At 30.3% G+C, this 10,932-nt stretch overlaps 2 protein-coding genes across 3 annotated transcripts; one reads left to right on the top strand and one right to left on the bottom strand.

The window, feature by feature from the left end:
* Positions 1–2,316: 2,316 nt before the first annotated feature.
* LOC123004055 (E3 ubiquitin-protein ligase Siah2-like) lies at positions 2,317–10,900 on the bottom strand. Its single transcript, XM_044397172.1, has 2 exons — positions 10,809–10,900; positions 2,317–2,728 (listed from the first exon to the last, which is right to left on the bottom strand). The coding sequence occupies exons 1-2, from the start codon at positions 10,817–10,819 to the stop codon at positions 2,317–2,319; spliced, it is 423 nt and encodes a 140-aa protein (XP_044253107.1). The 5' UTR covers positions 10,820–10,900.
* Positions 7,253–10,043, top strand: LOC123016390 (zinc finger protein 82-like). 2 transcript variants are annotated; one of them, XM_044416755.1, is made up of 5 exons: positions 7,253–7,772; positions 7,827–7,844; positions 7,904–7,939; positions 8,288–8,731; positions 8,784–10,043. In XM_044416755.1, exons 1-5 carry the CDS (start codon positions 7,463–7,465, stop codon positions 9,992–9,994), a joined length of 2,019 nt encoding a protein of 672 aa, XP_044272690.1. In that variant the 5' UTR covers positions 7,253–7,462; the 3' UTR covers positions 9,995–10,043. The 2 variants fall into 2 exon arrangements, with proteins under 2 accessions (XP_044272690.1, XP_044272691.1); XM_044416756.1 differs by having other exon boundaries at positions 8,288–10,043.
* Positions 10,901–10,932: the final 32 nt, after the last annotated feature.

Here is a 10,932-nt window from a genome sequence, read left to right as displayed (position 1 = left end):
ACTCATGTTTGTTAAGACTATTACATACTTCCTGAATTATTTTACAATCTTTTTTTAACATCTTGTATGAAATTTGCATATAATTCGAACTCTAAATTAAGTATTTAAATAATTTTCTGAAATTAGAAAACAGCTTTCACTAAGCTTATAATACTTTAGTTTAAAGAATTGCCAGGTAAAATTTTTAATTTTAAAAGGTCGCCAATTGCTTTTGAGCTTTGAAATATTTGATTCGTATTAGTGTTATTTAAAATTGCTTTATTTGAAGAAGCATGAAGATTATCCAAACAAATAATTCATTACCATTACTTCTTAATGTTAAAATTATAAAATTAGGAAACATGAAAAAATACAATATTATTTTCCCTATAATTTAATAAAATTAATGCATTATCCACTCTGATAACATTTTCTTTTAGAGGGGCTGATCGCGCTCGTGCTGTAGGGGGCAAAGGTATACCTACCGATTTATGGCAGTTTTTGGAAAAACTATTAAATGCGACCTTGAGATAAAGGATCAAACTACACCTTTTTCAAGTGTAATTCTGAAAGCGTAAGATATGTTTCAGAAAATGTTAATTGTAATTCAGATTAGTCCAGTGTATTTCAGAAAGTGTTAATTGTAATTGAAAACAGTAAAATGAATTTCAGAAACTAGCAGATATAATTCAGATTAGTTAATTTAATTTCAGAAAGCGTAAATTGGAATTCAGATTAGTCATTTGTATTTCAGAAAGTGTTAATTATAATTCAGAGTTTGTCATTTGTAATTGAGAATTTGTCAATTGTAATCCAGATTTCCTTATTTTCATTTAAAAATTACACTATCAAAATCCCTTTAAAAATAGAATATCTTATTTATTTTGTAAAATACCAAGTTTATGTAAATCTTGTAGTTTTGAAAATAAAATAATTCATGTTTATGTGTAAACTTTATTTTCAGATAACAGTAAGTTACTCATCTGAATTGCTATTAATATTTTTCTGGATTACATGTAACATGAAATTGAATTTACTGTTCTGAATTACATGTATGTAATAGTGTCTAAATTACAATTAATACTTTCTGAAATACAATTGATTAATCTGAATTCCAATTTATGGTTTCTGGAATTAATTTAACTAATCTGAATTACATCTTATGCTTTCTGAAACTCATTTTACTTTTCTGAATTACAATTAACACTTTCTGAAAGACAATTGACTAATCTAAATTACAATTTACGCTTTCTGAAACTAAATTAACTAATCTGAATTACATGTGATGGTTTCTGAATTACACTTGAAAAAGGTGTAGAGTTCGGCAAAATACCTGATTTTCAATGTTATTGCTTTGCCGAGAAAATGAAAGAACTGTAAGCAGTTTTTCGTAAATTTCGTGTCTACAACAATATGCCAGTTTATACACAACCTCATTTAATAAGATATTTTATTTTCAAAGGAATTTTGGTAATGTAATTTTTAAATGAAAATAACGAATTCTCAATTACAAATGGCAAACTCTGAATTATAACTAACACTTTCTGAAATACAATTGACTAATCTGTATTTCAATTTACGCTTTCTGAAGTTAAATTAATTATTCTGAATTACATCTGATGATTTCTGAAATTCAGTTTACGGTTCTGAATTACAATTAATACTTTCTGAAATACAATTTACTAATCTAAATTACAATTAAAGTTTTCTAAAATACCGGCTGCGCCAGAACTCGCGTCCCAGAGAAAATTTTCAAGTAAGGTAAGATACCAGGAACATGAAAAAAATGTTTAAAAAATTCTATCTGTCAAAACATTTTGACATTTATTTTTTGACATTTGACATTTTTTTATATATATTTAAGGATACTGATGATCTTGTATATGTTTTTTTACAATTATTTAGTAAAGGGACAAAAATTGTGACAAAGTGCAAACTTTAAACCCTCATAACTTCGAAATTTTTATAGATAAATTTCTTTTAACCTTTTTTCCATGTTCCTGGTATCTTACCTTATATGGCATTTTTCTCTGGGGCGCGTATTCTGGCGCATCCTGTATTTCTTACGCTTTCTGAATTATACTTGAAAAAGGTGTAGTTAGTAGTTAGCTTGTAATTTTTGTGCCCATTTTATAATACTTGAAGTTGGAGAATAACTTCTATTGAAAATAGTGTACAAAAATGTGTCAAAAAATTCTACATCTACTTAAAAAAGGCTGTTTGGTTCGGAATAAAATTTATATTACAAATGAGTTTTGTTTACAGTCATTACAGTCGATATTGATTTACTATTTACAATTTCTAGTTGCAAAAACTAATAATAACTTATAGTCAATTTTACAAGTGGGTCTCCACGTAATGTTTGGTTACCATGGTAAGTGGTCCCTGCCAAGGACAACCTTGATCCCTCCGTGGACAAGTTCTAGGCCCAAACTTGCATTTCTTCTCGTGAATCTTCATTTCACTACCCCAACAGAAATGTTTGCACCCCTCAGTTTTAAATTTGCAATGCACCTCCAAGCCGTCGTAGATGGTTTCCAGAATGTGTGACGGTGGTAAGGAATACCCGCTTCGACAAAGCGGACAGCATACATTTTGAGCAGCTTTTTCTATTTGTCGCAAACAATCGTTGCAAATTGCATGGCCTTGGTTGCAAGGACGAATAGGAGGACGTAGGATGTCGTAGCAGACGGGACATTCCATTGCTGAGAAGATTTGGGTCTTTTTTACAGCTGACATCTTATTGTTTCTGTAGATAAATTGAAAATGTTTTAAAATTTGTTTAAAATAAAAAGAATTTGGAACTTACAAGAGGGAGTCACACAGCTAAATCTTTAAGACTGTTATTTCTTCCAGCTAGAAAAGAAATGATATTTGGGGTTGTTCTTTCTTTTACTTATAGTGGTTTGCAAAGCCAGATAGGAGGCGTGGTTTAAATCTTACCTACTTTCTAAGGCAAAACCCAGGGTAGTAGTTTGGTAGACCAAAAGTAAAAGATTTTGTGTCAATAATGATTATTATTATTGTCTCTATTACATACTATGTGAAATTTGTTGGTTATTACAATATAATTTTAATCCAAGAAACCATTTTCAAAATTATTTAAATAAAATATACAAACATTTTGTATTTATGATATCAATACACACTGGGTGTTAAAAAAGATTTAAAATATTTGAGAAGGTATTAGTATGGACCAAAATAAACAAAAAAGTCTTAATAAACATAGCTCCGCAAGTAACGGTTTCGGAGATATCAAATGTGAAATTTTTTAGAATATGCACTAGAAGCTTCTCTTTTTTGTTTAAACAGATTGCAAATAAATGTTTTAAAAAACGGATAATTTTTGATATCTCCGAAACCTTTGCGGACCCAGGTTTATTAATTATTTTATTGGTTATTTTGGTCCATACTATTACCTTCTTCAATATTTTACAATCTTTTTTTAACACCCTGTATAACTAATACTATACAGGGTATTTCACGAGTGATAATGAGCCTAACCACATTTGAATTGCAGCCAGCAATACATTTGCATAGGCTTCATGGATTTTGATTATGAATTTTAAAAGTAATAAAACATAGTTATCGCGTAACTGACACAAAGAAATTGACAAGAAAGGAAACACAGTTTTTAAGGTTATTGTCTATCTACCATTGGAAAACACTTTCAAGCCTTTTTGGAGCTTTTCTATACAGGAAACATTGTCTTTACAAAGGTTCAACGGCAGAAGCATTTTTTCCAAATTCGCCATAAATGAGAATCAGATCTGTTTTCTCATCGTTCGAATGCATTTTGAAATTTTGCTAATGTCAGTTGTGACATGGTTGTGACAAATAAAAGTATCGAAGCAAAGCTATCGTGGATTCATAATTCGGTTTTTCAAACAATGTGATATCTAAAATATCCACGTTAACTTTGCAAATGTATTGTGGGTTGTATTTTCAATTCCGTCAGGCTCATTATCACTCGTGAAACACCCTGTATAATCACTTTTATTAAAAGACTAACTATTTTATTGCGGAAACAGTGCCCACCACTTATTCGTACATTAAATGGAATGGAACTTTTCGAAACCACACAATAATCAGAGACTGATTTTGAATTTTTTAAATTTTTATCAAATTTACTGTTTTGGTTTGGAGATCAATGTCTTAAAATAAATGTTACTCTTTTTCACAAATTACTTGTCCTCACGATACGATCCAAAATGGTTATTTGGTGTCAAATTTTTTTTTTTGGTAGGTTGGGAGCCATCAAAAAAGTGATGAATGAATTACTTTGTATGAAAATTTTTTTCTCAAAAATTGAATTTGATTTAGACCACAGCGTATTGATATACAAAACTCGCGCCGCAGAGAAACACAAGATAAAATACCAAGAACATGGAAAAAATGTTCTATTAATAATTCTATCTGTCGAAAATTTTTTGACCTGTTTTATGTCAATTTAATAGGGTTACCGATAATCTTGAATGTGTTTCATTATTATTTAGCAAAGGTACTAAAACTTCGACTATAAAAACCACAAATAACATTAGTTACAATTTAGGATACAGCATCTTTTCTAGTAGTCTTGACCAAAAAAACATGTTTTTTTATGTCCAAGTGCAAAATTTAAATCCCCATAATTTTGAAATTTTTTAGATAGAATCTTTTTACATTTTTTCCATGTTCCTAGAATCTTATTTTACTTGAGATTTTTCTCTGGGGCGTGAGTTCTGAAACATCCTGTATGTATAAAGTAATATTGTTCTAAAAAATCAAACTCATGCTCCATTCTTATACCTAGAAAAAAAATCACGTGGAGAGAAAGCCTCAAGAACTTAATCCTTCTTTTCTCTGAAGAATTTGGTAAGACTTCTTAAAGAAAGTAGAAAGTTATTGGATGACCTTTCAACTCCCGTTGCTTCCTTTAAAACATGCCGATCCAGGATTTTTACTTTCTTAGAACATTATAGCTATACCTACCTACCTTTTTAAAACGTTTATTTTAAATAAAGGATTCTCAAAGTTATATTTTCCGGGCAAGTCATTTATAATAAACTCTAACTGATTTTTAGACACAACCCAAAAAACATTCTGACAGACAACTTGGCTTTTGTTATGTTTGAAAAATTTAGACTATTAAATTTAAATCAATAAAGTAGTTTTTGATACCTACCCGCTAAAACGCCTTTTTTTTTAATTCAAAATAGGGTTCAGCCCTGCTTGGTTAAAGACTACTACGTAATTTCAGTTTTGAAAAATCAAGTATGCCTTGGATTTCCAAGGTATGATAATTTTATCAAAAACTTATTTTACTGTCGGTCATCTATAATTTTTTTTTTGTTTATCTCGCAAATCAAAGAATTTTATTTTATGTTACAAATTAGTCCTTAAACAAGCAGGGCTGCACCCCAAAAAATAAAAATTTAAATTGAAACTTTTTTATCTTGTACAAAAGTTGTTTCACTTATCCGGGGACACGCTGTATATGACTCACTATATTGCTAGAAAAAGAACACCCTAACAAAACGTCAAAATCTCAAGAACAAATACATATCTGATATTTTACAAACTATAACTTTTTTTGTATATACCGGGTGGGGCATCGGTTACGCGCACTTGATAAATCGCGACTTCAAATTAATTAAAACTGGCGATATTTCATATACCTAACTAATTATTGATAGGATATAATTTGAGAATTTTTAAAATTTTTGTGGATAATAAATGAGTCCGTAATAGTTTTGTGTGTTTTATGAATACTTTCCGTTAATTTACCTATAAAGTTTTTACACTAAATGAATCTGTACCTGTCAGCGAATGAAACTTTGATATCACTATTTCAAATTTTGACTTGGTTATCCAAATAAACGCTTTTTTTATTTAAACACAAACCAGACCCGTGATTTATGACAAAATGGTATAATTTGCCAATAAAAGAATCATTTACTGGTAGCCGACCTCTTTAAAAGGTCTTTTTGTTGTAAACCTTTGAATCTTACCCCAATTGCAGTTCCCCATTGTCACCTAAATTTACGATGGCACAAGTAGTAGGTCATAAATAAAAATGATTTTCAAAGTTAAGATGGAAAATTGCGTTTTATTCAAAATCTAATTGGTATTTTATTTTCTGATTTTATAAACAATTGTAGGAAGTGAATCTGCGTAGGTCAGTATAAAAACTAGAATTAAATTTTTTATTTTTTATTTTTTTTTGACTTTGTGAATGAAAAATTACCAAAAAATTAGAGAATGTACCTTACTAATGCCCAAGTAAGTGTGAAAAAATTCAACAATTTTATTTAATTAGAAGTGGGGATTTTCTTTTTATGCGTAACGGATGCCCCACCCGGTATATTGAAATTGTGAAATGAGTACACTTTTTTTGTATACGCTCCCGAAAATAGCTGCTTAAGGGACTTGAGTCTTTTCCGGACTTAATAAAATAGTACGTAAAATTGTTATGTTAGGTATGTACCTACTAACTCAGTCCCCAAAAACATCTTTTTCGGACGAAAAAGTCAATTTGGTTACTATGGGAGCGAATTTTTTTAATTAATATGATTAAATTAATTAAATTTTTAATTAATTAATTAATTAAATTAATTTGTTTTTTGCAGCTATTTTAGGCTCGGCTTCGCCTCATCCGGATACAGCAACGATTCATCCGCAAAAAATGTATTTTAAGTACTTGTAACAAAAATAACTGTTACAGAACAAAAGTATTTAGTTAAAATGCAGTTTAGTTTTTTCTCTAGAATTTTTCTCTATTTAATTTCATTAATTAATAATTAAAAATGTGTAATTTAAGTTACTTGCGAAAATGTAATGTTGGTTGCATCGAGAATTTGGTCAGGCTCATTATTCCTCGTGAATCACCCTATACAGGGTGTTTCACATAATTTTACGAGGCCTGCGGCTGCGCCTGTAAGATGCAATCAATAATACATATTCCCATACGAACTCAATTACAAATTTTGAAAAATTGAATAATCTTCTCTAGTTTGTTCACCCTTTAAAAAATTACAATGTTTTTAGTTAGTTAGTGATTAAGATAGGTAAACTAGAATCATATTCATGCCGTCTCTTGATAGAACAAATGAAAATTGTTTTTGAAAAACTGCAGTTTATGACTAATAATGAAACAGTGATTAGTTTGACAACTACTGTCATGGGTTTCCAAAAATTAAATAGTATTTTTTATATCTAGGCGCAACCCTAGTAAAGTTATGTGAAAGATCCTGTATTTATTATATTTCTTTGAAATTCTTCTTGGTTATGCAACCCAATAAACACCGAAAATTTAAATGTACTCTTTAGGGTTTTCTAAGGATTATTTGTGACAACTAAATCTAAAGTCAGTGTCTAAAGATTACAAAAAATTTTATGAGCTGGCAACATTGAATTCGACCGCTGACGCCTGAAGCTAAATTGAGGTTAGGTTTTTGATGCAAGTGTGTTGTTTTAACTAAAAATACTACGTGTTTAATCACAAATGATGCTTGATGGACATGAATTGTATAAGCAAAAAGCTGAGGTGCACAATTCTTGTTGTGTGCTGCAGTGTCGAAGCAAAATAAGACCATTATTTGGATTTCCAAATCCCAATAAATATTGGGACAGGTTTTGGGAATGGGTACGAGTGGTGGCTAATCCAAAACATGAAAGCATGTCCGCGGATTGTATTTGGAGAACCCAAGATGTTTGCTACAAACACTTCGTTTCCGAAGATTTTGTTGGAAGAAAGAATAAGCTACGAAAAACTGCTGTACCTTCGGTCAATTTGCCACCCCCTAACCAAAAAAGTAAGTGGATTTTTAGACTAATACATTTGGATACTACTTTTGATATTGTTTCAGGTTTTTCTGCGATAATTGGTAAGTTTTTTACTTGTATATTTGAGGTACATAATTGTTTTTATTGATTTTAATTTTAGACCATCCTGCGAATCAGACAGATTTGCCAATCACAAGTATGCATTGAATTAAATTTTTGATCAACATGGCTTGAGATTTTGAAATTAAGTTGGCAACATTGAATAATGTAGAGTGATTTAAATAAATCATTAGATATTGTGACTTTTGACGTCATGTGAGCCATGAAATTTGGAGTATCAAATGGGTTACATTAAAAATTATCCAATTCAAACGTAGTCAGTTGCTGACAATTTTTTTGACTGTAATGCGCTATGAAAATTAATGTCATTCTTTTATCTTTGCATTCGTTATTCAATGTTGCCAACCCAGTTTCAAATAATAAACCACTTTATAATAATCAGGAATTTAATTAAGAGAAACATACGAAATTGATATAATTACAGATGAATTAGACCACCATGCGTTCGATTTTGAAGAATTACTAGAAAATGTCAGACCAATAAAATTTCTTTTGAACGAGAGTATTGATGACCACAACGAAAATCTTCACAAATGTTACAAGATTTTTAGAAGAAACGCAACAGAAGAGAATGTCAGTGAAAATACTGCAGTATCAATTTTTAGAAGGGCCGCAATAAAAGAGATTACCTCTGAAAATACTGCAGCTTTTGATAGCAACGATTTTTCAGAACCATTGAATTCTATAAAGACCAAAATAGACGAGAATGCTAGTGCTATCGCTAGTACTGGTAAAAATACATCTAATTCACTACTATTGTTATGGCCGTCAAGCTATGACAATTCTCCAGGTGATGATAGTTCTATAATAAAAGTTCCAGATGAAAATGAGAAGCCACATTTTGCAGCATTGAAAACTTTTTCGTTAGGTAGAGTTCTTGCAATAAAATTGCTTTTTTACTCCACCTGCCCCTGTTTCAGCTACTTGTACTAACCATGAAATATGCCGTCTTTGTTTTCGTTCACTTCGTCAGGAAGATGTTATCAAATTGCATGATAAATTAAAAAAAAAGATAAAAGTTATTTTACCAGAAGTAGATTTAGATCTGTACACAAATTCTGTAATTTGCGTACAGTGCAAAAAAAAATTATATCTCAGCTATCAATTCAAACAAACTTCAATGACAACAGAAGAAAATATTAAAAGCATAATTGAAAAAAATAAAGAAACGAAAAGACCAAATCTCGATTTATTCGTGGTGACGAGATCGCTAGTTGGTGAAACTGTCGTAGAATATTTTTCAGAAAAAAGTAGTATTGGTTTTGATCATGACTATGATTTAATTCCTGCAATTACATATGAATTGGAAGATGTAAAAAGCAAACTTTGGGAGTCAAATGAAGATAATCAAAAGTTGCAAAATAAAAATGTAACACTCTTACATAACGGCTTAAATGTGACAACAGATAAACCCAAACAAAAATATAATAGGATTACGAGGAATACGCTTAAGGGATCTGAGTCTTTTGTTTGTGAAAAGTGCGGTTTCTTCACTAAAAGCAGTGATTCGTTCGGTCGACATTTACGACAACACAGACAGAACAAATGGCCGGAAGGATTTCCAACGAAGGGAGGGCGACCAAAAAAACCGAAAATTTGGAAATGCAACCGTTGTACCAAAGTATTCGTACAACATGATCGTCTGATATTGCATTCGCGAGAACATCAAACTCCCCACATATGCAGGATATGCAATAAACAATTTAACTTACAATTTTACTTACGAACTCATATTAAATATGTACATCTAAAAGAATATAATTATCGTCAGTGTCATTTATGTGGAAAAAAATTTTCTCCACGTGGATTGCACGCTCATCTGCAGATGCACAATCCCACCAAATTCTACAAGTGTGATTTTTGTCCCAAAAAATTTATTAGGCTTATAGGACTGAAGAAACATGTTCGTTGCAGACATACCGAATTTGTTCCGTTAAGTTGCCAGTTTTGTGGAAAAACAGTGAAGTATAAAGAATCACTAAACAAACATATTCAATTGTTTCATATGAATCAAGGTGAAAATATATGCGATGTGTGTAATAAACCGTATTGGAAAAAAGCCGATTTGTTGAAGCACAAAATTCGAATGCATGGGGGGTACACCACAAATAAGGAAAATCGTGAAGGATAACTGTTTTCATATGTTATATCGTTTATTTTTTTAATACATTTTTAAAAAATATTTAAGTTTTATTACACGTTAGTATTGTTTCTACCTACTTTACACAGGGTGAGTAAACAATATGGAACCAAGGGTTTTTTGTTTAAACTTAGAAAAAAAGTGGTGAATGAAAGTGCTCTTTTTGAATTTCTGTATTACGAAAATTTTTTCACAAAAATTGAATTTGATTTAGACCACGGTATTTTGATATACATGGTGTTTCAGAAGAAGAGAAAAATACCAAGTAAGATAAGATACCAGGTACATGGAAAAATTCTGTCAACTAAATTTGACACTTATTTTTTGACATTTGTCGATGATCTTGTTTATGTTTTTTATAATTATTTAGTAATGGTAGGTACAATAATTTTGCTAATAAAAGCCACAAATAGGATACAGCTTCTTTGTTTCCTCTTGTAATAGCCGGCAACAAAAATCATGTAAAATCACTTTTCCAACAAAAATAAATGCGATAAAAGTGTAAAATTTAAACCCTCATAATTTTTTGAGTAAAATCAGTTTACAATTTGTCTTACAGACCATAAAGAGGATAAAAATTAAAAATTAAATTTGTATCACCGTTTAAGAGACCCGTGATTAAAAAGTTTGACAACTGATCTTTAAATTCTTTCAGGTGTAGCTCGCTTACGTTAAATTTTTTGATACATGTTCATAGGAAACTTTTGTCTTAAAATTGAATATTCTATCACCTGTTTAAGTTTGTAATAATAAAAACAGAACATCCTGTATATCATGTGTATAGAAATTTAAAATTAATACTTACCTTAATTTCATCAAAACATAAAACTGTATTTCTAGAAGTTTTTGACTTGCTTTTTCCTACAGCTTCCATCACAGATAAAACACTTTCTAAAATACCGTTTCTTAGATTTAAATTTGTTGCCCAG

Source organism: Tribolium madens, unplaced genomic scaffold (genome assembly GCF_015345945.1).
Source record: "Tribolium madens isolate multiple individuals breed KSU strain unplaced genomic scaffold, Tmad_KSU_1.1 Scaffold_1;HRSCAF=32;Tcas5.2_LG8, whole genome shotgun sequence".
In the NCBI taxonomy this organism is placed as follows: domain Eukaryota; kingdom Metazoa; phylum Arthropoda; class Insecta; order Coleoptera; family Tenebrionidae; genus Tribolium; species Tribolium madens.
The sequence above is the reverse complement of the archived record's forward strand: the minus strand, read 5'-3'. Positions and strand labels throughout refer to the sequence as shown.

What these genes read in the sequence shown, in the direction of transcription:
- LOC123016390 (XM_044416755.1), top strand. Translation starts at nt 7,463, where the DNA reads ATGATGCTTGATGGACATGAATTGTATAAGCAAAAAGCTGAGGTGCAC. An exon ending in GACAGATTTGCCAATCACAA is followed by an intron (nt 7,940 to 8,287) that starts GTATGCATTGAA and finishes ATATAATTACAG; the next exon opens with ATGAATTAGACCACCATGCG. An exon ending in ATTGAAAACTTTTTCGTTAG is followed by an intron (nt 8,732 to 8,783) that starts GTAGAGTTCTTG and finishes CCCCTGTTTCAG; the next exon opens with CTACTTGTACTAACCATGAA.